The sequence below is a fragment of the Rhipicephalus microplus genome, chromosome 8 (genome assembly GCF_043290135.1).
Source record: "Rhipicephalus microplus isolate Deutch F79 chromosome 8, USDA_Rmic, whole genome shotgun sequence".
Classification (NCBI taxonomy): domain Eukaryota; kingdom Metazoa; phylum Arthropoda; class Arachnida; order Ixodida; family Ixodidae; genus Rhipicephalus; species Rhipicephalus microplus.
Genome location: NC_134707.1, coordinates 56,404,085 through 56,429,961, shown reverse-complemented (window position 1 = coordinate 56,429,961; position 25,877 = coordinate 56,404,085). Strand labels below are relative to the sequence as shown.

The following is a 25,877-nucleotide window of genomic DNA, read 5'->3' as shown; positions in this document are numbered from 1 at the left end:
AATACATATGAACAAGATAATAATAAAATAATAATAAATATGAACATAAAATCACATTAAGCTAACACAACTCAATACAAATGTACGTACGATAAGAAGTGCAGAACAAAATTATATATAACACATCATCAAGTAGGTAATTTTGTACGGTGAAGAAAAGCATAATTTGAAATGAAAACGATGTCCAAGGAAAAGTCGTTTCAGTCGCTCGACGTTCGTAGGATAAATGAACGATAGAAAGTATTGGTGTGGCAGCTAATTAATTGTACCTAATAGGGATTATCTAAACGAGTTGAGCGATAACATCCAGTCATAACGAGCTGAAATTTTAAAACTTGTTGATTTGATATCTTCCGCAAAAGTATGAGAAGACGTTATTTGCGGCGCGATTCAAGTGGCTGCTTGTGGTGGGCTTCATTGCAAGGACACCGCTAGAGCAATGCTAGTTGGATAATGAAAAGAAAAGGAGCAAGGCCTGCAGGCTTCCGGCAAGAAATGGTTACTTTGACCCACTGGGAGGGCACGGTCCGCCAGGGGTCGCACGCGACTTTTCTTAAAAACGATCGACAGCCGGATCACTCATTTGTGCGCGCCGTGCTCTCGTCGCGTGAAGTTGACGTTGAAGAAATTGCCAGCGCAAAATACGCTTCTGTCAATGCAGCGACCGTGCATCCTGAAATACCGAACTTTTACTCTTTCTAACAGTCCAGTTTGATGCAGTCACTTTCATTGATTAGCCCTTGCTGCCAAACTAATTCTTAACACGAAAGTGTTTTATGCCGAGGTCCCATATCACCGCTTCGCTGACGTGTTTCCGTCACGGATATGACGTTGTAAAATATATACCAACAGATCAAAAAGAAAAAAAACGAGAAGAATTTTTTTCCGCAGCGGGGCTGCTAAACAGCGACGCTACCCAGCACGCGACGCTAACCACTACGCCACAGAGCGAACCTTCTCCAATCCACTACGGCGAGCCATTTACGTATATTATGTACCGCTGGCGGTCCGCAGAGCTCAGCAACTTCAGCGCGTTTTTGTTATCAGTAGAAAGATGGAACGCGCGTTGGGCGGCACGCGCTGTAATGGTAATCGTACCTCCGCATCGCGTGATTACAAGTGCGTATAGATATTCTCCAGCACGGTGGCTCACTCGCGTGCGCGCGCTTATCTCGAGATTCTCGCGCTTCTAAAGACGATAGTCTTTCTTGGGGACCTTCGACCTTGAAATTTTGGTCTGTCGGTCTGTCTGTACAATTGTCTATTTGTCCACGCTTAACGGTATTGGATACTCTGAATGGACCAGCCCGATACTCCAAATGGACGACGCCATCTGCAGCGCCCACCAATGTTGCTCAAGATTTATCGTTCATACTTGTGCGATTGTCAATGAAAAAGCAATTATTGTGCACATTTGAGCATATATTCCGTATATATTCTGTATGCGCGTCTTTTACTATAAAAGGTATACATAAGTAATTTTAAGGACCGTAGTGCTTATCACACTGCGCTGACGATGCAACGCTTGCGCGAAAAGGCAAGTGTTTCCAACGCTTTGCTATGATGACGCGGTGGTGGCACCTACCCGTCGCCTTGCGTCCTACACCTTACCACCTCTGAGACGTGCGCGCACGCCCGTCTCAGAGCCACGTGCTTCGTCTTCCAAGAAAACTGCCAGATGGCGCTCATGTCTCACGTGTGACGTGACTTGATGCCCTCGTTCGCCTCCGCTGCACGCTCGAGGCTCTCTAACGCAGCGCCTCCAGAATACCATTCACCGATTTTCTTGCGCAGAACGTCAAATAAATGTCTTGTTCCCTCTCTCCACACGCAAAACTATCGTCTTTCGACGACATTTGCAGATTAACATGTATTTACTGGTCCATTTTTTTTTACTTGAGCTGTCACTGCAAGTTTGTTTTGAAGATACGGTAGTTAAAGAGTCCGCCGCGGTGGTTCAGTGGCTAAAGTACTCGGCTGCTGACCCGCATGTTGCGGGATCGAATCCCGGCTTCGGCGGCTCCATTTCCGGTGGAGGCGGAAATGCTGTAGGCCCGTGTGCTCATATTTGGGTGCACGATAAAGAACCCCAGGTGGTCGAAATTTCGAGAGACCTCCACTACGGCGTCTCTCATAATCAAATCGTGGTTTGGGGACATTAAACCCCACAAATCAATCAATCACGGTAGTTAAAGAGAGCTCGAAGGTCACTTCGCTTGTTTGTGCAGTCACGCTTACGAAAGCATCGCGCTGCTCATACGCGAAGAAGTGAAGGAGGAGAAATAAATGAGGAAGGACAGGGAGGTTAGCCAGTTCTCAGACCGGCTGGCTACCCTGTACTGGGGAAGGGGGTAAGGGGGATAAAGGATGAGAGAAAAGAGACGTTGTAAAAAAAGAGAGAGAGAGAAGGTCATCAGACGATCCACGACACCGAAGAAGTGAAAATTCTGACAACTGTTCGCGCTCATCGTTTGTATACCTGTGTGTTCATTTTGTGCGTCTTTTTTGTTTGAGCAGCGTTCTTCAAGTGTCTAGCTGTGAAAGTAGCTTGTCCATGCTCGTCTTGTGTATGCTAGTTTCGTGCGCGCTTTCTTCTTGGGGTGTGCGCTGCAAGTTTCGGTGTGCTTGCCCTAATTCGCGTTACATTGCAATTCGTTGCTGTAGCATTCATTCCTTAGCCCTTGCGGCGAAACAATGCACAATGAACGCTTAACTACCTCTGCGAAGAAACGTTTCACTTTCGTGTTATAACGATTACTACAAAGAGGGATCAACTGCGTTTGTTTTTGTTTCCTAAGCTTCACTACAATAAGATAACAAAGTCACCACTGCCAAGTTCGAAACACAGGAAAGAGGGACGACACAAATGTGTTTTATACATAGATAGCATCCATGTTGGCTCGTGCGTGGTTTGCCCAGGGCCCTATCCTTTGTATGTTTTGACCAGCTTCAGTTTTTTTTTTTTGTTATTTCAATAAATCAGTCGGTAGATGCGCTTTCTGTGCTTTGAACTTCTCCAGCACTGCCTTTATCATACTGTATGATTCCAATAGCCCCTTCCTACGCAAGCTCTTCTTACTATAGGCTTATGGGACGGGCTTCGTTTTAGATATTATTTCCAACATAGCATGTCTTTTATCCTCTCACAATGGAGCGTCACCGACAAGGCGCTTCTTCGGTCTAAAAGACGCCATAAGAGTATACTACCAATACCAACGCCATCTAGAAATTTCCGCCTCGAGTCGACGTGATGATATACCTTTTGACAGCGTCTGCTGAGGTCTACATAAATCTCTTTCGTTTAAAGGAAGTCGCACGGTGTTTTTACGTAACATAACGAAGCAAGTATAGGGACTATTTTGCTTAGCCAGAATGGTCAAAACGTGAGGACGAAAAGCAGCAGTTTCGTCACAAAAGCAAAGAAAAAATGAGCGCAATGGCAACGACTTGGAGGGTCATGCGACATGCGAGGTTATTTTGTCCCAATATGGATGGATATTTACGGAACTTCACGGCGACGTAAATGGTGAACGTAGAAAGGCATCTGAAATATCTCACAAAAAAAAAGACAACAGATTTCGTGACGTAACGCTGAGATTCAGGCGCAGGGAGATATGGTGCGAAATTGAAAAATGGAACACCAATTTTTGTTTGTCAATCTTCGTTGGACGCAAGTTAATTATCTTTAAAATTTTCCATGTTATCAATTATAGGTGGAGGTATGTAGTGCAACACTTTGTTGATCACTAAGCAATTCGTTATTCAAGCAGTTTCTTTGTGAACGAAAGGGGACGAATGATGAGATAAGTCCATAAGTTGTCAACAACTTACCGAGGCGTAGGATAAGAAGTACAGCTGTTCAGGAGAAAATTTTTCGAGGCCTGGCAGCAACATCATCGGTTTTTCTTCCGCGGAAGCTAGTAGTGCCTGAAAGCCACCAAAAAAAAAAACAGTCCTAATTAACAGGCTAGAAGCTTTGTAAGTAAAAAATGCCGCTTAGACAACAAAAAAATCAATACTGGAGTTGAAAGTTGCCAAGGAACGACCGAACGAGGGAAAGAGAGACAAAAGACGGGATTTTCAACCTAACCAGTCTAATTACTATTAGGCACATAACATGGTGATTTTGGCGCTACAAAAGACGTACGCATGTGAGAGACAGAGGACAGACGTGCCGCAAGTGTAATAATATTGTATTCAAGAATTTTTACAGCCCTTTGGCGCTTTCATCCTTAACGACTTCTCAGGACGACCGGACATGCTGGTCGAGTGGTTGTAGCACGGGTGACCCGATGGTCACCGGATCGAATCCCAACCGCAGTTCACCGGAGGTGAAGTGCTACACGCCGCACACCTACGTTTTGGTGCACGTTAAAGAGGCACTAAATAGCGAAACGATTCCTCGAGCATAGGTAAGGAGCAACTGCAAAATCCCGAAAACACCAATATTACAGCGACACGCCGCTTGGTTGGCGGGAAAAGAACATGTGGGTGGTGACGTCAATCTGAAATTTCCACCGCTTGGTTGGTGAGAAAACGCGTGAAAAGAACGTGAGGGTGGTGACGTCACCCCGAGATTTCCGCCGCTTGGCCGGTGTGAAAACGCGCGAAAAGAAAATGCGGGTGGTGACGTCACCCTGAGATTTCCGCCGCTTGGTTGGTGAAAAAATGCGCGAAAAGAACATGCGAGTGGTGACGTCACTCTGAGATTCCGCCGCTTGGTTAGTGAAAAAGCGTGCGAAAAGAACATGCGAGTGGTGACGTCACCCTGAGATTCCGATACTTGGTTGTTGAGAAAACGCGCGAAAAGAACATGCGGGTGGTGTCGTCACCCTAAAATTTCTGCACAAAACAATTTGACGTCATTAATATTGAAGGTGTCCACTGGGTTCTACGTAGCTTTTAATTTGTAAAACTGAACTACACATACCTTATCGGCGACCTCCTCACAAATGAACTGCAGAGCTAATTTACGCTGGTGACGATCTGTGGACTCTCTGCAGCAAGCATCTAAACTGCACCACATGGTGTGGTTTATCTTGCCTACCTCATTTAGGGACGAGTTGATGAGCTGGCGGGGAAAGAGCACATCTTTGATGTAGCTTCTGAAAGTCTAACTTTTGCTCGTATCCTGCCATGTAGGTGCTGCTCAGCAGCGAGCCGAATGCCCAGCAGGCCGGCCAGATTGGTATGCTGTCATATACCTAGCATATGAAGTTTTAGAAAATTTCACCGAGCCAATGTCGCGAAAATATCAAAAAATACTATTTGATGTTTTTGACCTCCCACTTCCAAGTTGAGGAGCGAACTTTAAAACTAATGTCAACATTGATTTGCTCCGCTAATAATGAAGTATAAGATAGTTAAACATACGGTATTGGAGTTTTTAGAGTGTTTAGTTTGTCAACACAAAACAAGTCATTGCTTCTCTTTAGTGCCCTTTTACCGAACATCATATGGTCAAAGTTTCTGGACGTTGTTCTGAAGTCACCCCGTGATTAGAGTACACTGGACCGCGAACATCTTGTGCGTTCACGTCATATCCTCCTTGTCACACACTTTCGCCCGGTCCTTGCTTCCGTTGTGTCAGCTATGTTCCAGCTTACACGGCGTTTGACCCGTGGACATCTGAGGACATGAATCTCGTCGGGTGCTCTTGTCTTTCGGCAGCCCCTGGTGTAGCGAGCCTCTCACCATTCCTCCTTCATTTAAGAGCACGCGCCTGCTTACGTTACCAGTTGCTCCTGTGAGTGTCGACATGTACATACATCTGAGCTAGTTGGTTCGCGTTCGCAATCAAACAGTACCGTGGACAACAACAGATCAAACCAGGAGAAGGGCGCCTTTTGTACGTGTCCCTCTCCTTATGTGGTCTGTTGTTTTGGCTCCGTTTTACCGTGATCGAAACTGGTGAACATGCCGGGGTGCCGGTGTACAGTTATTGTTACGAGCCATCTTCTGGCTTTCTAGATTTCACGGGACTGTCCCGACTTTTCTCTGCATCATACTGAGTCTCGCGTCGTCTTTTTTTCGGGAAAACTACGTGTCCCGAATTTCTTCCGGACAGTTCAGTTATAGGAATCTTACGGGACCCAACACGCGCCCAACAACGCGCGCCTCAAGGAGGACCACGAAATTTGCACAGGCCGCTCGCACAAAGCAATGTTGTGGTAGCTAGTGGTTGGACAGGCTTTAGCCACTTCTGTTTAAACTTTCCCTTTGAAGTGCGACGTCTTTTACGAGTACATTATTCAGCACGAGGAAGTGCCACGAGCATCACGTATTCAGCTCAAGTGTTTCAGGAGGCCACAATCATGAAGGAACAACGGATTTGTCTGAAAGATAGTGGGATAACAAAAATTGATTTTACTGGCTCGCTATGGTATTGTGCGTGTCCGCCCCTCCACATCCCAACTTCCTTCATTGGAGGAGTTGGTAACCCTTTGTGCAGTGTGCTAGAGGAGAAATGGTGGGCTCCACATCGGTGTCTCCCCACTAAGGAACGTACCAGGGCTCAGGGCGAGTGACATTAGACGCATCATTGGCCTGGAGATTTTTTTTTTCAATTATAAAAATAGCGCCCTTTCGTTCCGCGGAGCATAAATCAACTAGATAAAATATTTTCCTCGGTGGCACCATTGAAACGTGGCGACACTTTCGTTAGCCGTTATCAATAAAAGTCGAATATCGCGCACTTGCATCATCGATGCATGCAGAGTATTATTCGGAAAATTTACTCACTTGGAATGCGATTCGGAGTGCCGCGTTGTCAGCAACAGCTTCGATCAATCTATTCATCTCGTCTGGCTGAAATTTCAATACGAGTCATTAGGAAGTGAAAAAAAAAAGAATGCGATCAAGTTAAATAGATATAAGCTGGTGCTCCATATTAAAGCAAAACGCACGGCCTTCATCTAGCTTACCTCGAGCGCTCCGCAGCGTGTCCTGAAACGTCATGACTGCCACCAGCGCAACGTAACTTTGAGTTCTGTTGTCGATATATTCCCCACGCATTCCGACGTGATATCCAAGCATAGCGACGTATTTGGCGCCCAACGCTTCGAAGCTGGCGTCAGTCAAACTAGCTCAGGTAACGCTGTGTGGCGTTCAAGTTAAGTTTGCTTACAAATGTGCGTCTCCAAACTCGTAACCAGTCAGGCACGTTCGGCTGATTTACGAAATAAGGAATTATTCAACAAAAGCCATCGCTTACAAAGCAAGCCTTTTATGTGACTGACAGACGTTTTGCGGCGCAGGCGCATCTCTTGTGTGATGCAGCAATGACTGATGCTTTAGCGAAATTCTTTTTTAACATGGAAGCTGTTTAAGCTATTTGTGACTTGTGCTCCGTCGCGCAAAACTTCATAAGTGTCTGTCAGACACTTATGAGCAAAATGAGAAAAGCCCTATTACAGAGTACAGCAGATGCGAGTGCCGAATGAAAAGTCTGCTCGGCGAATCGAAATAGTCCCGTAACACGTGAAAAAAAGAAAGAGAAAGATGTAGAAATACGCCCGAAATTGGATGAAATTAACACGTGAAGCAGTTGAAAGACAGAGAACAATATAGAAACGGGTATGATAAAGAGATAGAATAAGTACAGGGAGCGCAAAACAGAAACAGAAGTATAGACAAATAAAAGAGAAAGACAAAGACAGGGAGCAAAGATAGAACGAGCAATAAATGGAAACAAATAGATAGCGACAGCCAGAAATAAGCAGAAACAAATGGATTCAGAAAAAGAAATACAAGAAACAGATAGAAAGAACAAATAAAGACAAAAATCTAGCACTTGTTCCATGTACGAATCTAACCAAATGAGCGAAACTCCTTAGAAATGAGATGCAAGTGACTATATGCGCCTGATCTCGCTGCTATATCTTTAGTGAAAGCGGTAGAGTGGGGAGCGGGTGGGGAGAGCGTTTGCTGCACTCGGTGGCGGGAACGACTGAGCGAGTGAGCGTCGGGTGTAAGCGGCGCAGCGCGAGCCTTCTGCCGACGCGCCTGTGCGCGCTCGCGCTCAGAGTTTTGCTCAGTACGCTTGCCCAGCGCAGGGAGCTTCGACGGCGGCGGCGGCCTAAGGAGCTTCGCTCCCAACAAGAAAGGCCACTGAGCCGTGCTCTTCCATCTCACTTGGTAGCGCTAGTGCAAAGCTAACGTAATTTTTTTTGTTTATACAATTATGTTTTCCCATTGTCAATTCTTGGGTGTCGATCGACCTCGCCGGTCTTCTCTTTTGTTACAACTGCGTTCTGCTCTGCAAAATTTTATGTGGCACGACTGTCGAGCCTCATCTTGTTTCCTGGTTTGCCCCGAAATCACTTCCAGTAGAACACCTAATTCCGGTTTTTCGAACATTAGTCGAGTGCATTCTAAAAATTGGAAATATTTTATTCTCGCTCAAATTCAGCTTTATTTGACGCATATGGTAGCGGAGCGCAACGTTTTTTAGGATAAAGACCTATGAACTCTCGCGATAAATAACGCAAATTAGTTTACTGAGTTGATTGAAATATTGCCACCAGCTGTGACTGCGGCCCCTGGAGGAGCGGATCTCAACCACTCGGCTCTTTTTACGTGGCCTCCGAGATTCACCTAAGATGCGCGCGAATGGCTAGGTCAACCCGAAGAATGCACCCGGAAACGCGAACGCCAACGTGCGTGTGCCCCTAACAGACACCTAATTCAAGGATTAGAGTAGCCGGCGTAATGTTTCTCTCAATCAAACGCGACAGCTGCTCGTTCATGTTAGAGTGGGGTTTTTTTGGTGGCTTAGAGTGTCTCGCAAAAGAAGCGTTGAGCTTAAGAAAACCCGAAAAAGAAGGAAGCCTTTGAAATTCTGTTCCTTAAACCTCGTCCTTCAGTGCAAAACTCTTTCGTAGTGCTCTATCCCGTTGTTCTGAGCGCCCTTAATCAACGCCTGCCGTTGAAGCATGCGCGCTAGATAACCTGGCGAGGCCAGGGTTGGGGCTTGTCAGGAGACATACGAGTACCATTTTGCCTTACTCCGTGGACATATTTCACACCGTGCATTGTGCATATAAGTCTGAAATAAACAAATTTAAATTAAAATTTAAAAGTATGCGCCTGGGTGCGTGTGTATGAATGGGTGGATATGTGTGTAGATGTGTGGACACATGTGACCTTGTGCGTGCGCGTACGCGTTTCATGTGTTCATGTGTCTATACCTGTACTCGCACGTGAATGCCCGTGCACGTTTTATTCGAACATCAGACTAACAATCGCTATTTGCAAAAAAAAAAAACAATGTTGCGAATGCTCGTAGAATCGTCACAAATGATGCTAACGTGTTCATACCGTCATGTTAGCCGGAGTGTCCACAATGCTTCCGTACTGCTTGAGCAGACAGCCGGCCCTGTCGTAGAACGACGCCTGTGTGTAGTCGGTCCACCATCGTCTTATCATCCCTCTAGAGTCGTAGTGCAAGTCTGAAAAGAGAAAGCTTGTTCGTCAGCTGCCTCACCACGTCTAACAGAAAGGTGATATTGCATAGAAATAATACTGGTGAGCAGGAACAGGACTTATAAACATTTGCACCTAGTGCCATCTCGCGTTGGCGAGAGCAATGGTCTACAGTAACTAAATGGGAAATAGGCGCAAACAGTCATATCTGACAAAAAAGCTAGCTATCTAAAATGGCTCCAGATTCTATACAGCAGAGACTTCATTGAAGATACTGTTAAAGTTACAGTGTCGCACTGAAAGCCACGTGGCGTTCCAAAGTATTTATTATTTTACAATGAGGCCCCACGCATTTCTAATGGGCGGTGTTCAGTTGTCCTGGGAAGCCACGTGTCTTGTAGAGCAATACTGAAATTTCGCCAAGGTGACCCAGTAGTTCTCTGCCGTATAGACCCCAGGGTCATTTTCTGAAAGGTAGCTTTTTTTTTCAAAAGATGGAATTTTTTTTCGCCTTTTTGTCATTCAGTTATGGCAGGATGCCGTTGCTGCCACTGAGAGATCGTGCCACGAATCGATATCCCCAAACCCTGTGAATGCGAGCGCTGGTAAACAATACCGGTCAGCAGAGGCCTGCGTAGGGCTCTAAATTAGGGGGTTCCAACTTTCATCGCAGAAATCTTCCCCCTCCCTGCACTCGTTCGCTGAGTGCTAAAGAGAACGAGGAGCGTGATAGATGCGAAAACGCAAATAAAGCAGCGGTGAGCTTTTCGCAAAGGTCTGCATTTGATCGTGAGTCTCTAAATCAGTAAAAATAATTTCTCCTAGCCATTTTAAACTGAGAATATTTAAAATTAATGAGTGATAACATCTAATTGTTTGTTTGTTGTTCAGTTTTCTAAAGTGGCTGCGAGCCATACATATAGGCCACCATCATCATTTGTACCTTGGGTTTCTCGAGTACTGATGAGAAGTAAACAGTTCCTTTAATGCAACAACAGGGGTCCTTGTTTGCCATTGTCGTAAAAAGAGACTAAAAGAAACGTGTGCAGCCGTAACTCTACGTACTAATATAAATGTGGCAAGGAGGAATGTACGGAAGGCTGCTTCGACTTCATTAACGAGAGGAGCACGGCATGCAATAGGTACAGGTGTTTCCTACAAAATCTTCACCCTCTATATACTGCTTTACTTGCCAGCGATGTACTCACAGACCACCAGCTTGCAGATATAGTAAAAAAGTGGTCTACGAAGTAGATCACTTTACCGTATAGACGCACTTTTGTCTCACTGATTTTGGGTAGGAAACTAGCGCGCCTCGGTCCAAGATTCTCCTAGTGTTGCTGAGCAAAACGTAATTTTTTAGTGAGTGCCTGCAAGCCTTCAGCTGATCAGATGCATAGTTTGTACCAGTAATGAGTACTAGGGTTTATCCTATACCTTTTTTTTTGTGGAGCATACCGAATTATGATTGACCATGACGACGACATGACACGCTGATAAGCCGATACCACAAGGTGCTTCTACCCTGAGATGACGGGAACAGCATCACTCAATAAAGGTATTGGGTAGAATAGGCACCCATTTTAGGTGATTAGGAGAACGGTGACCGATCCCCATCCCACCTTTCTAGGTGCACGATACGAAAAAAAATGGCCGCACGTCTGCGTGTTTCGATGCAAACGACGCCTAAAGACGATATCATTCGGTATGTAGGTCCTGCGTGAGATATGGCGCCATCTGGCAGCATTGTTAAGGAACGAAAGAAGGCAGCGCTGGTGGTATATGGCAGCACAGGGTCGTTTTAGCGAAGCGTAGGAAACACCCGCTTCTTCCTTCATAAACACTGTGGTCTTTACAATGAAGTATCTGTGCATTTTCTAAATAAAGAAACAAAGTAACTCACACCTACGTATTAATGCACTGCTTCAAATATGCATAATATTCACTTTTTGATCCAAAATGTTCACATGTGTGAACGCAGCCACCTCATCAGATGTGTGGGCGTTGAGCAAGGAGTTAAACATTCGCCCAGCGGTTGAATCGTTGGACGGACGGACGGACGGACGGACAGACAGACAGACAGACAGACAGACAGACAGACAGACAGACAGACAGACAGACAGACAGACAGACAGACAGACAGACAGACAGACAGACAGACAGACAGACAGACAGACAGACAGACAGACAGACAGACAGACAGACAGACAGACAGACAGACAGACAGACAGACAGACAGACGGGCGGACGGACGGACAAGCGGACTAAGACGTCTGCGATGAAATATCCCAAGACTATCGTCTTTAAAACCACAGCATATTCTGCGAATGCTGTTGGAATCTAAGTACAGATTAGCTCCTTTGCGTCGTTTGCTTCAAAGACATTGCTTTAAAGGCTGTAAGCGTAAGTAAAGCTTAGTTTGTAAGAAGCAACAAACCGAAAACGGAAACCTTTGTTGCGTTCAACGTGTTCGAACGCAAGTGTATCACGCTACCTCCAGTGTCTTGCGGGCCATTCACCCAGCGTGTTACCTTTCTGGATCAAGTCGACCGTCATCTCATGGGCCATGACTGTTCCGATGGTGCCGAAGTTTACCGATCTGAAGTAAGAAAGTAAGATTCGCTGCTGCAGGCATGACGTCACACAACAACCACTGATACACATGAATCGTAGTCAAGTCGCTTTTATGATAGACCAATCAATAAACTACATAACTTATGTAGTTTCCAAGAAGAACCTGTGAGTTTTGTTTTCATTGACAGGATGTAAGAAGATCTTGAAGCCCAAAAAAATTCTCAGCATATCCACGGAGTGAATTATGAGTGGGGCGAAGCATCCGTCCGTTCGTCCGTTACGAGGTCACACCCTCGAGGTCCTCGTGAACTCGGCAAACTTGGACGGACGGACGCTTATCCCCGCTCATCATCATTCACTCCATGAATAAGCTGTGAATTTCTTATAACAGCGCCACTTATCCTATATAATCGTCAACTATACCAAAACCACCAACGCCATCGAAAGGTAATATTTCCAAGGAAATATGCACACAACGCCATCTAGTGAGCAATTCTTGAAGCTAACTAGAAGTGGTTACTACAACATACTATTACAGAGGAGGGAATGACCCCCACAGTAAGGAGCTTCACCCCTAAAAAAGGCGCCAGCTACTTTTTAGCTCTTAGAGGTGGGTCAAACGTAGCCCGTCCTAGTTCGAAATTTCCTAGCGTGACACAGCACAAACTATTTACAACTTTGGTCATGCCACTCTTGTCAAAAACGTTAATAGAAAAAAAACAGAAAAACAAAAGAAATACGGGAGATCAAATGGAAGGTAAGCTGCTGGTTCACTTCCCTACACTAGAGAGAAGAGGGCAAGAAACGGCTGAAAGAAGAGTGCATACAAAGAAGCAATATTTAAAGAACAGAGCAGGTGGAAAACAGGAGAACTAGTCTTTCTATAGCAGGCAATTAACACGTCGAAACCTCAATGCTTACTTGACAAATATATAGATGTATATCAAGCGATTCAATTATGGGACGATTTTCTATTGCTAAAGTGTAAAGTGTTGATGATTTCTTAATTTTGTCACAAATATGGTGCAGCTATACGTATTTCTATCACACTCACAAAACAATACGATGACTATAAAGTAATTACGTCCACCAAAACAACTTACGAAGGTAGACCAGGCTCGAAGAAAGGCGTCTGGAGTATGCCAGCCGGAACCACTGTGAAGAACAAGAGCAGAACAGAAAAACGGACAGTACTGCCCCGTTCAGTTTTTCCAGCACGGCAAAAAAGAATCGCGCTTTGGAGCGTCTAGTTTGTTTTTGTATATTTAAGCATGTATTGAGTACTTGGTCCCCCTGCAAACATATACTAATAGGCAGATCACTTCGAAGTCTGTCCTCTCCCAACTTGTTTGCTGCAGAGGGACATCGACAGAACTTCAACAATGAGGTCCTGTAAGTCAGTTAATAAGGAATATGACCTGGTTATACACCAAGTCACTGATACTGAGAAATCATGATTGAACATCGCAGTTCATACAAATTTTTATTCCTCGATGGCCAATCCGATGGCCCAATCCTCGATGACCACGTAGAATTGAATGGACCATCTAATCAATAATCAAGGAAGCTAAGTGGCATTTTGATCCAAAAAAAGTTGTCTTTTTGCGCTGATAGATGTCTAAATACTCAATAACCAACTCACTCAAGCAGCAGTTTTAGCAATCGAAGGAAGCGAGCTATGCCATAAAAGAACGTAAACCAAGACTCTGCAGCTGTTGTGGTAACCGCTGTTCATTGCAAGGCAATAATCTCAAAAGAGTTTTTACTCAGTCTGTACTACGATGCAACAAAAAATAAGCTGCTACCAAAATGAAATTATTTTACACGTGATGACATGTAAAAGGCAGTCGTTAGCATGCACTTATTAACAAATAATTCTTACCGAGAACATTTGGTGGTATGTAAATCATGCCGACGGTCTCGAATGCAACTCCGATTCTGCGGAAATAGAGACGACACATCGTCCTATCACTTCATGATGTCCCCTCTGGAACTATACCAAAAATGAACGTAATTCACGTTGGTTTTGCAATCACGTTCTCGCCGATGAATGCTCCTGTTTGCGATGGAACCATAGCTCGGCATATATACTCACTCATAATTACACTCACTAGCCCTCATACTCATTTGAAATGCGGGAGTAAGAACGTGAGTGAGTGAATTAGTGAATATGAATGCAGGTGAGCACTCGTGAGTATGAGTAGCCGTGAGTGTAAACGTGGGTAAGTACTCACGAGCGTGAGAATTAAGACGTGATATATGAACGCGAGTGAATAACTGTGGACGCTGGCTGAGACATGAGTAGAATTAGTACGCTGGGCGTGCTCGGGCTTACCAAAAATCCTGATTGGCGGTACTGGGCCGGGTGAATTCGTTTTCACGGTGGGCCCGGGGTAGGCTCGGGTCGGAAGCTCCGGGCATAGAGTCGGGCCCCGGTTTGAGGTCACGGGCTTGGGTGGGGCTTGGTCTCTACTTAGTTCTTAAGATTTTTCTACTTGCGTAGTGCATACGTGAAAATTCCAGATATCTTATTTGCAAAAGAATGCTGTTATGTGGGTGAAGCTATACGGAGCTTTACAACTGACAATTCCTGAAATTTTTTTTTTTTTTGCTTCTTGCAAATGGGGCTACATTATTTATGCGAAACGGGTGGGCTAAAGCACGTTACGTACTCAGCACGTGCACTCAATTGTTTCAATTGTGAGCCCCTTTTCACATGAAACTACCGTAGGTAAAGTATATTAGTTAGCAATGAATATGCGCCAAACATCGTACACATATTTGCCACTGTACGCCTCGCTTTCGATTCCATGTTCGGGTAACACCGCCTAGATCATTGGCTTGGGTCCCTATCGGGCCCGGTCTGCCATCGAGGCGGGCCAGGTATGCGAAATATTCTCTCTGGCTTGCGCGAAAAAAGGGTCTTGCTTTGAGTCACGGGCCACGCCCGTCTCTTCGACAATGCGTGCTATGACGTGAAACACCTCTCTTTTTTCAAGGTCAATGGTTTTTTTGGGGGGATACTCTAACACAAAAACTTTGGTCAGTCTGGCTGTCTGTTCGTCTGTCTGCCAATCGCATCAGCCACTCAGTGAAAGTTGCACATATTGATGCACAACACCAATACGTGAGTAGTAAGTGGTGTGCTTTTTTTACTTTATTAATGCATAGATAGTTAATTCCAAAGAGAGCAGTGTTTACTACGCTGCGCTGACAATGCCCCTCTATGAGCGAAAAAGCGTGTACGTAGAGCAACTGGTTAGTTACTCTGCGTTATAAAAAAACTTTCGTTCCTTGACATTACTGCCAGATGGCGTTCATATCCGACGCAGCACCTTAAGACAGAAGACTGCAGTTTTTCGACGTCTTTTGCGGTGAAACACGGTAACCCGAGGCCAACTTTTCTTTTTCATGAACGCGCGTTTTTTTTTTTTTTTTTAGTGTGATTGTGAGCACGCAGCGGCATTCCGAGGTGGCCGCGGTAACTATGAAGCTCATCATGTCCAATTAAGCCAATGGCCATAGATTTTGGGTTCATTGAAATGTCGTCTGGGTTTATGGCACCATCTGTCGAGAGAAGAGCGAGCGATTTCTAGCTGACTTCTAGCTGACTTCTAGATTTCTAGCTGAATAAATAATTCCTAATCTCAGGCCAAGTGCTGCGCTTATAATATCTAGCTTAGGTGTCCTCAGGAGCCTCGACTACACATCAGTGCCGTTTTTGGATTACGCTGAAAATTGGTTGTATGGCCCCTTTCAACCTTGTTGAATGTAACCGACTACTACAAAGTGGCAGTTCATTTTATTTTTTTTACGTTTTCTTAAACGTTTGAAAGTTTCCGCAGAGCTGATATATTGTGCGAAGCAATCAGAACAACCTCCCTGTGATGTCATAGCACACTTACGTGGGCTCTCTGTCCTCGTCGCAAAGTTGAGAAAGCCTCCTCATTAAAGCATTTTCTTCGAGCCTCTGAGTGATTGTCGACATAGAATCGCTCCTTCTGAGACGTCCAACCTGTAATAATTACCCGTGGGATCATAGCGACAAAAAGCAGCAATAATGTCCAACGTTTTTTCAATGCTCCTTTTTTTTTCTTTTTCGTCCGCATTTTTATTTTATTTTTTTTATTTTTTTTTCCAGTCGCGTGTTTACTCAGAAGTTGAATTGGTAGGTTCATACCCGTTTTCACTAAGAAATTATGCACACTCTGCGCAAAACGACGAAAAAAAAAAAGAATAGAACAAACAGGAGTAATGTGACCACTAAATTTCGGCGAATTTATCGTAACAATGTACACGGGCTACATAACAACCACCCTTCTGCGCCAACTGCCGAGCAACATGCATGCGCGGTCACATCAACATCAAATATTTTCTCAAGAACGAGAAAGCACGAGCTCTGTTTCAGTGGTTTTCAAATTTCTTTGTTCGTTCATTTACTTATTGTTGTGGGTGAAACCATCTGCTTCATTTTCTGCATTCGTTATTTCTAATTGTACATATATTTCTCATTTATTTTTTGCCTGTTTTCTATATATTAAAAACCGTCAGCCAACAAATTGACAGTATTTAGTCACAACTACCCGGTTCTTGGCCAATCCCCTAGCGTGGATGTGTGTCACAGTTTCCGGGCATTTCCTTCCTTTCTTCCCTAAAAGTGGAGTGTATTTGTCTGCGCATTGCCATGCTTGTCGTCGCGTGAGCCACGGCTGGACGATATTGGGATTTCGGGCCGAAGCAAAGATGCAGCCGGTGCGTGAGAATTGTTGGAAGCCTTCCACATCAGTGGATCAGATGGTCGCGGGTTCGATTCCGGCCGCGGCAGTCGCATTTCGAATGAGGCGAACTGCTACAGGCCCGTGCGGTGTAAGGGCGCATTGAAGAACACCATACGGTCGAAATTTTCGGGGCCCTGCGCCACGGCGTTCCTTATCATCATATCGTGCTTTTCGAACGTTAAAAATCCCGGATCTATTATTACTATTATTCCATATCCAGGATTTGGGGAAATTGTGTATCAGCGATACTTCGGTTTCCCTTTTTCCTGCATATAGTCGTCCTTTCTAAAGTGTGCTGATGGTGATGTGACGTGTGTCGGTATGCTGTATATCACTTAGCGCGGAAACGTGGCTGTTATAAGGCCTGCCTGCAATGCTTTATTGAGTCAGTCGAAATTTTTTTTTAAATCCAGGCTGCGGCGGCTGCAGTTTCGATGGAGGCGAAAATGCTGCAGGCCCGTGTGCTCTTATTGACGGACACGTTAAGAACCACAGGTGTTAGAAACTTCTAGAGCCCTCCACGATGCCGTCTCTCATGATATGATTCGGGAAGTTTAAACTAACATATTGCTCAATTAATCCAGTCAATCAATCAATCAGTTGAAATTTAGCGCTCATATTGCTTCTCTTCCTCCCTTTATTTTTTTGTTTTGCCCAAAGTGACCGTAGTTATCCTTGTCTAACGTAATACTGTTCCATTTCCCACAGCATTGAACGATATATCGATGTTGCACTTATGTTTACGTTGATTACTTTTCTATTTTCGTATGCCTGTCCGAAAAATGCGACATTTTTTTAATTTACAAACGTTAAAAATGTTGTTACACTCGATATTTTACCATTTGACTGTATATCCACAACGCTTTCACTTTCTCTACGTCTCTGTGGAATTTTATTATCTTATTATTATTAAGATAACTTACATCGTAACTTTCACAAATAACAAGCGATTGAGTAATAATCGACCACCATAGCATCAGAAACAAACTTATAAGTCTGCCGTGGTTTTGTCTCACCTTACGCCGATCCTTCTCCAACTTTTCATTTTCTTTAAAGAGTCTAAATTTAACTTTTTCGTGCAACCTTTCGGAATGTAGTGCAGATAATTAGTTAAACTAATTAGTACTTAATTAACAGCACTCACGTTTTCATACAGCCCATCAACAAAGCTTGCGTTCATCAGCCAGGGAGCGTAGCCGACGTATGGGACTATGTTCCAAATCTGCAAATAAACGAAATAATAAAGAAAATATGCTTCAAATCTACACAACGAATCTCATTTGCGTGCAGACTATTATTACCAGTCACTAACGGAACTCGACCACTGTTCACAAGAACGTGGCCATAAAGTTCCGTGGGAAGTCTGAGCATATTGCAGGAAACAAACACAGCGCCATGCGTCCCCTCTCGCCATCTTTTTTTTTTTTTTACGGCAGCAGCGACTTATCTCATGAAACGAGAAAGTTGACCCGCGTCTCACATCGGCTTCCTCTTTCGGCATCCGGACGAGTGATGCTAAAAAAATTCAGCCAGCTCCGCTTGCCAGACACTGGTGAACAGCGAAGCGAATAGCTTACAAGCCTTCGCTTTGCCAATTATTTTAGCTCGTTGAACCAAGCGGGGTTCGAATGAAGTGGGACATGAATTAACCCTTTTAGACGTTTTGTACATAATTGTTCACACCGCTTGTTTTTTTATATTTGCGTCGACTAGGGGCTAATAAAGCTCAAGATACGGTTATATTTAGAGGAAGTGAACCTCCTGCCTAATTACCTCGTCATCATTTAACCTCAGTTTCCACCGTGCTCTTGCATATTGTCACTTTGCTGAAGGCACTACAGTGTTCAACGAACTTTTGATTAGGTGCTTCTCCAGATCCACGTCGAAGTATTTTTTTTTGTTCTCAAAATCAACAAAACCAGAAACCAATTCGCACTATATTTCTAGTTTAATATTTGATTTTATTTATGCAAGAACACAGCATGAATGCCTTCGGGATAAGTATAAATTTAATCTAAGCTTAATGTGGATGAACTGCTGGAAAGTGCATCCATCAATCTGCTAAAAAAATACTTTTGTCTCAAAAGAATATAGAGTGCCTCGATGCGTCAATTTCACAGACAGTTCTTTAGTGGTGGCGTCTGAAAGAGATAATTATGTGGAGTTGAATTAAGTGGGAACTAAGCGGGAATCATGTGGAGTAAAGTGGGTGTACGAAGTTGAAGGCATGGTGGGAGCAGTATAGGGGTTGAAGAGGTGAGTCTGTGGAGTTGTGATCTTATTTTTGTACCACATTTCATTCCTCTTACATTATTATCCAGGACGGGGTAGCCAACTAGTATGAAAAAATGGCTCACAGACACTGCCTTTCGTCCTTCCGCATATCACTCCTTCCTCCTCGTTTTTCTTCTACTGCAGTTCGTTTCTGTTCATTGATAATTGTTACTCAAAGTATTGTTTAAGCTTCCTCGACTTCACTGTGTGTTCCTTCACTTCCCAATTATAATAGTGCAATGCAACCGCAAAGTAACGTTGAAGCATGTACGCACCTTTTCCATGGCTGGCTTTTTGGATTCCTGGTCCGCCCACGGAACACGCATCACTTTCTCGTAGTACATTTTCCCGATTGCGTTCAGAAAGTATCTTGCCTGCACAAGGTTTTCGGAGACTGTCGAAGGCGCCACAAAAAAGAAAAAAAGAACTCGCACTAAGACAATACACCCACATTCTTCACCATCCTCCATCACGCCTCCGTCTTTGTGTCCGTGTGGCTTCCTTTAGTCCGTGTTCACCACAGCGCAACCCTTCCTCACTGAATTTCGAACACGCCCATAAAACAGCGTTTCCAAGAAACAGCAGCGTTCCCCGTAAGTTGTAACACGCAGTTAAAGGCGGACTTTGATGAAACGAAGAAGTTGGGGAGAACTTGTGCGCAAGAAACGAACAACCCAAAGAAACTCTGTGTGACCAGAATCTGAAAAAACTGTCGTATAAAGATACGACAGTCCCTTTTCATTACTTCATCTCTTCTTGTTTTTGTTTTTTTTTTCTGTTGTGTATCACGTGTGGAGCGTAGCTGCTGTTGCATGGCTTGACCTGGCACGTGCTGCTTGCTGAATTGGTCACCTGTTTTTCAAGTAAGCCGTCAACAATCGGGATATCCTAAGTATTGGACAGCGCGCGTAGTTTGAAGGTGTCTTGTGCCAATGCCACATCTTAAAAACAAAATCTCTTTCATTTTAGTTTTCTTGTGAAATCCACGCACAAGACGAGCGTGAGATAAACAATGTCTGGAAATTTGTGCACTCTGTAGCTAAAATTGTGTTTTGTAAGTAATTAATTAACTGGCAGCACGGCTGTATTTACCTGCTTTTTTGTCATAGTTTGTGTTATTCTCCGGAGATACTTGGCACTGCTTCCGAAGCACTCGTCTCGGTATGTACCGGTTGCTTATTCTGTTTTTACTCTGTTTTAACGTCCGACCTGCGGCGCTAAAAGTTATGTAAGACACGACCCGTCTTCATGCGGGCTCGACTGGGTGAACTAGGCTCGCAGAGCCGGTTCGGATAATCCCGACTCGAGTTTTCGTTCAGGCAGAACAACCTGGCAAGCGCTAAAGGCAAACTTTAACGCGAGAGTCTTACTCGACCAATCTTTGCCGAGCTGACATGGAGTACCTGATAAGGTTAGCAATCTGATCCTTAATCGACGTTCTTTCGGCCCCGTTAAGTTGTTTACTATGATGCCTGAAAGGTGGACTCGATCCACTATTTTCGAGTACATGTACAGGTTTGTTCATGCATGAGACGAACATTTAATTAGCGTTCCAGAATTATAACATCTGATATTTAAATACACATCTCATACCTAGTCCGTATAATAATTTTGCTTTTGTCGACACCATGGCCAAACGTCATATAGCGGACTTTTCTTTCGTGAAGTAGAATAAGCGCTCAAGTTTCCTCTGTTTGAATACTAATGAGATTTACACCTTAGACGAGATCTACCTTGTAAATTATGTATAAACTGTCTAAAGTTGAAGAGCTTGGTTATGTTACTGACAAGGGTTTGTTCGCTTCAAGTCCAATTAAATCCACTAATGTGGATACACGCTTGCGTAAGCAACTTATACTGAAGCAAGATGTGGGAGCGGGCTAACTGGTGTTTCATTTTTTGAAATTGAAATTGAAAACTATTTGCCCTGTAGAAACACACAGGATCTTACATTTGAAGCGCAAAAGGGTAGACAGTTTACAAAGGGGACCATGAGGACAAGCGCCAACTTCTAAATATCGGTTATTAAAGCAACGCACAAAAACATATACCGGTCACAAGACATCATAACTATATCAGTCAAAGAGTGAAAAGACAAACTTAAGTCAGGCAGCAGTCAACCTATGTAGACAGAACACGTGCCGACCAATTTAGGTAATCTAGTTTTTCTTTTTGCTTGTTGGTTTGTTAGTACGGTGGATGACTTTCTCGTCGTCCGCTTTGTCCACTGTCTACTTTTTTTGCGCTTGAACTGTAACAGCAAGCGACTTACCTGCCACTTCGTACCGTCGTTAAAGTTGTTCTCGACGTAGAGCTTGCTGACGACCTCGGGCATCAATTCGGTGAGCAGCTTTTCGCAACTTCCTGCCATGTCCTCTAGTTCGCCCGCCTTCTTCCCCAACATTTCCGCTATGGCGTCCCGGTAGGCTTTTGAAGAATACCACAGGAGGTTGTGAGCTTCGTATGCACCTAGGCTGTTGTACGCACTGACCCTGCACGCGAAGTGTTGATGAAGATGAAGATCTCTACAAATACAATTTTTTTTGCAAATTGAGTCGTTTTAGTTCCCTTGGACGAAGGAATATGCTTGTAAAGCAGTCATTTTAGTCCCCTGGGACGAGGGTCTATATATACTGGTGAAGCAGTCGTTTTAGTTTCCTTGGACGAGGAACTATGCTTGTAAAGCAGTCATTTCAGTCCCCTTGGACGAGGGTCTGTATATATTGGTGAAGCAGTCGTTTTAGTTCCCTTAGATGAGGAACTATGCTTGTAAAGCAGTCATTTTAGTTCCCTTGGACGAGGGTCTATATAGATATTGGTGAAGCAGTCGTTTTAGTTTCTTTAGACGAGGATTTATGCTTGTAAAGCAGTCATTTTAGTTCCCCTGGACGAGGGTCTATATAGATATTGGTGAAGCAGTCGTTTTAGTTCGCTTGGACGAGGAACTACACTTGTAAAGCAGTCATTTTAGTCCCCTTGGACGAAGGTCTATATTGGTGAAGCAGTCGTTTTAGTCTCTTTGGACGAGGGTCTGTATTGGGAAAGGCAGCTGCTTGTGCTTTCTCGGTGCGCTCTTGGATGTTCAGACCAGAGCTGGAACAACTTGCCTGCCGGCCTTCAATTCAGAAATTTTCATCGGGTTAGTTGGTAATGATTTATATGTAACGTGAAACTTTTAGAAGAACCAATGCAAGGAGGATTAATACGAATTGCTTTTCGCTTGGCCTCTTTGTATAATTTCTTCATCATAGTTTCGCGCTACCTACAATGACACCTGGTTAATATATGTGGCCTGATTTTTTTGGGCACTCCCATACTATTTGGTATACAAATTTACGAAATTCCAGTACCACTCATACTTCTTCACAAAAAGCCTACATTCCTGGCTGAAAGTTCCTGGACCTTATGTCATTTGAACGTAGACACAACGTAAATCACTATCGTCATCACCAACGACATATTTTCAACTTCCGAGCTCAGGTAGTTCCAATAAATATCCAAACATGTCTCCGTTAGCGCCAGCATATTGGATCTCCTGCCTGTAGGCGTCCCAGTTTCTTGACTCTTTGCCATCCTTCGTTGTCCTCTTGACTAAGCGCACATATGTCCACTCCGATAGAGACCAGCCGATTCGTCAGACTAGTTACCAGCCAATTACGTAATATATTGCGTAATTACGTAATATATATGTTCCATTTTTGTTATGTCAACTAGAATATAAAATAGTGCAGTTTTTCTCTTATAACGATGAACGATGATCCATTACAATACTGCTACTTATCATTCCATTGCATATGAAAGACAATTTCGCGTTAGGTCACTTAATTAAACTATTTGAACTGAACCCTCTCATTCGATATATTCTATGTTTAAGAGCCTACTACTTGTATCATCACCACGATGATGTGTTTTCATATGTTAGAAAAAATTTTAGTTCAATCAAAATGATGTTCTTGCTAGACCTTTGAATTGTTATGTTCCATTTAGTTCGACTAAACCGAAATTGTTATTATTGATTCAGTGTTAGTGTTATTAATTATATTATGTCACCCTATTCATGAACAATCATTTGAGGGGCGCGTACGTCATTCAAAATTAAAAACAACACTGAAACAATGGCAGATCACGTAACTTTTATATAAGTGTTTTTAAAACACTAATGTCTAACCACGCAAAGCCATAACGAGGGGTACCGCACAACTGCGGCGCGGCTCATAGCCATCCACCATGATCTTGGTGCGTAGAAACAGGAACCTAACTGTTGTTTAATCTAAGAAGCCTTTTACGCTCAACAGTGAGCTCAATCATTCTTTAGCATTCAGACGCAAATTGATTCACTCGTAGCCCAGGAAAGTATCCGTGCGTTTGTCATCTATTTGGACTTCGGGAATAAACGAGCCTAATGTTATTTCCAAGCGTGAAACAACTTGCTATGTCATAGAAATAGCGTCCAACATAATAAAACAATGGTCGAGCTGAGAATAAAAGCCGTTGTTGCGGAAGACTTGAACAGTGGGCGTATACTCTTACGATCGAACCAACTCACACATTTTCGCTGTAAAACTCCACGAGGCCTTTCAGGGTATCCAGAGCGAAAACTTCTATTATCTCTGCGTCTGTCAGCGTAGTGCCGACCTTCTTGAACTCGTTGTTAAATAGCTTCAGCCAAGGCACCTAAAGGAGACAGAAGAGTTAGGGCACGACGTTAAGAAACGTGGAAAGAAAGTTCCATACAGTGAACTACGTGCGTTTGGATAGTGAAGTGACAATCCTGGTTCAATATATAGGTCCCTCAAAACTATTCAGTAATTGCAGTGCCAAGATAATCTTATGTTTTGTCGACAGCGCGCTGAGCTTGTTCGCGCTTGTCGTTGGTGCAAGTTGCCTGAAGCTTCTTATAGCGTGTCACATTTGCCTCCGAGATCTCTAAATATCTCACTTACGATAGCGGGGCATACAGTTAATGCAAGCACTCGGTATGAGGTAATATGTGTGGACAGGTTTCCTGTGTGCCTCAAAGATATCAGACTGTGGATATGTTTGCCCATGGTAGGTAGAGTCATGCAAGCCAAGTGTTTGCACTGGCTTGTGGAATGTTGCCTGAATGTTATTTTGCGCGTCTTGTGAACGCTTGCAGAAGAGAGTAAAATGTTCGGAAGACGCAACGACGCTGATATAAACATCGTAGGCGTCACACGACATTCGCTGGGGGAACACTAGATGGCCCTAAAGTAAGCGCAACATCAAACAAACCTCTTTCTGTTTGTGCAAGTCGGTCAACGAGCACGTAATGTAGTAGACATACAGGCTTAGTTTGCCTTTCGTTTTGCATTTTCACTGATTGTCCGTTGTCTTACAGCTAAAAAATATTGAGTTCATCTAAAGCATCAGCTCTACTTTTTTGTCATTTACTTGCTCCAAAGTATTGCACTTACATTTTGATGGTTGAGCCTTGCACAATATGAGTTCAGTTTCCTGACAAGCATTTTGCCACAATACGTGTGAACTTGCGCAATGTGCTTACTTAACTGGTTCACACATTGACAGCTAGAAATGCATAACTACAAAAATACTGAGCAATTACAAAGCGAAATCACAACTAGAACCCTACATTGCGTCTTACGCAGACTTAGGTGTCAATCATATTCGTTTTCGTTTTACACGCCGAGGCCACGGCACGCTTGTCTTGTCTACTTTAAGGCATCAAATTGAAGTTTGTGCACCTAGAAGAAAACAATACCACGTCGCGAAGCATTGTCTTCAGCGACTGGCATAGGCGCCGGCAGGATTTTTCATAGGCGGGTGCCAACCCTTGTTGCCCCTCAGCTTTGGGAGGAGTGGCAAGCTGGTACATCTTATGGGACACAAATCCTGGTGTGGCTTGAGGTGGCAAGTCGCCCTCTTGAACCTCGCTGCCAACGCCCACGGGCTGACAGCCCATATATACAAGTTCGAGGGCATTCCACGTCTCGAAGCTTCCACCTTCTCTGACCCTATGCGGCGGCACAGTCACGTTATTCACTATTTAGGTGATAGGCTCGTATTCACAAACCAAGCTCGGCCTTACCTCACATTTTCTTCAACCTCCTGTACTCTCTACATGCGTTATAAAGGCACAAAAAAAGATAACAGGGCGAAACATAAGGACAAGGCTCGTTCGTCAATACTGGTCCGATTTGTTTATCATGCGCAATAAAGGTTCAAAACCGACTAGGAAAACTCGAGGAAAGGATGAGGTTGGTTTGTGAATACGGTGCATAGTCTTTCTTGGGATACTTCGACGCGACAACTTTGGTCTGTCTATCCGTGTATCGACTTGTCTGTGTTTAAAAGAATTGGTTAACGATTTATATTACTTGGTACTTCACTGTGGGAGAGCATAAAGCCGTCCCGTTAAACTGGTTTAAGAGAATTTTATTTCCAGATATGTCTTGCATAGCTTATGTTCACAAATAAATATGGACAGTGATGATCATGTGCATGTACAGTGCAAGCTGTTATATACAACGAAAATGACTTATTTGTGTATGCAGTGATGTACAATTCAAATTCGTACAATGACAGAACATTCATGAACATCGAGATTAGTTCACTTACATAAACAGTCCCGTTGAACTGACTGAGGACTGGCTTTTATCTTTGACTTCTGAGCCAATAGCCTTCAATTTTGAAATCCAACTACATCCGCAGAGCCCACCAATACTGCTCTAATTTCTGCGTTCATATTTGTGCGTAGTATTATTAAAAAGCAAATGTTGCGCATATATCTGAGGCAAAACATCAACACTTCAATGTACTGCGCCGTGTTTCTTTATGCTACAAAAGCCA

At 43.8% G+C, this 25,877-nt stretch overlaps 1 protein-coding gene across 1 annotated transcript in view; it reads right to left on the bottom strand.

Annotated features, from left to right (window-relative positions):
- Positions 1-25,877, bottom strand: part of LOC119165445 (endothelin-converting enzyme homolog) — a 38,793-nt gene that overhangs the window by 3,031 nt on the left and 9,885 nt on the right. The window contains exons 7-17 of the mRNA XM_075870522.1: positions 23,596-23,723; positions 21,322-21,541; positions 19,325-19,423; positions 17,920-17,997; positions 15,903-16,012; positions 13,880-13,935; positions 13,101-13,152; positions 11,955-12,022; positions 9,319-9,449; positions 6,742-6,807; positions 3,832-3,927 (exon numbers count right to left, since the gene is read on the bottom strand). Of these exons, the coding sequence (XP_075726637.1) occupies positions 3,832-3,927; positions 6,742-6,807; positions 9,319-9,449; positions 11,955-12,022; positions 13,101-13,152; positions 13,880-13,935; positions 15,903-16,012; positions 17,920-17,997; positions 19,325-19,423; positions 21,322-21,541; positions 23,596-23,723 (1,104 nt within the window). The remainder of the gene's footprint in view (positions 1-3,831; positions 3,928-6,741; positions 6,808-9,318; positions 9,450-11,954; positions 12,023-13,100; positions 13,153-13,879; positions 13,936-15,902; positions 16,013-17,919; positions 17,998-19,324; positions 19,424-21,321; positions 21,542-23,595; positions 23,724-25,877) is intronic.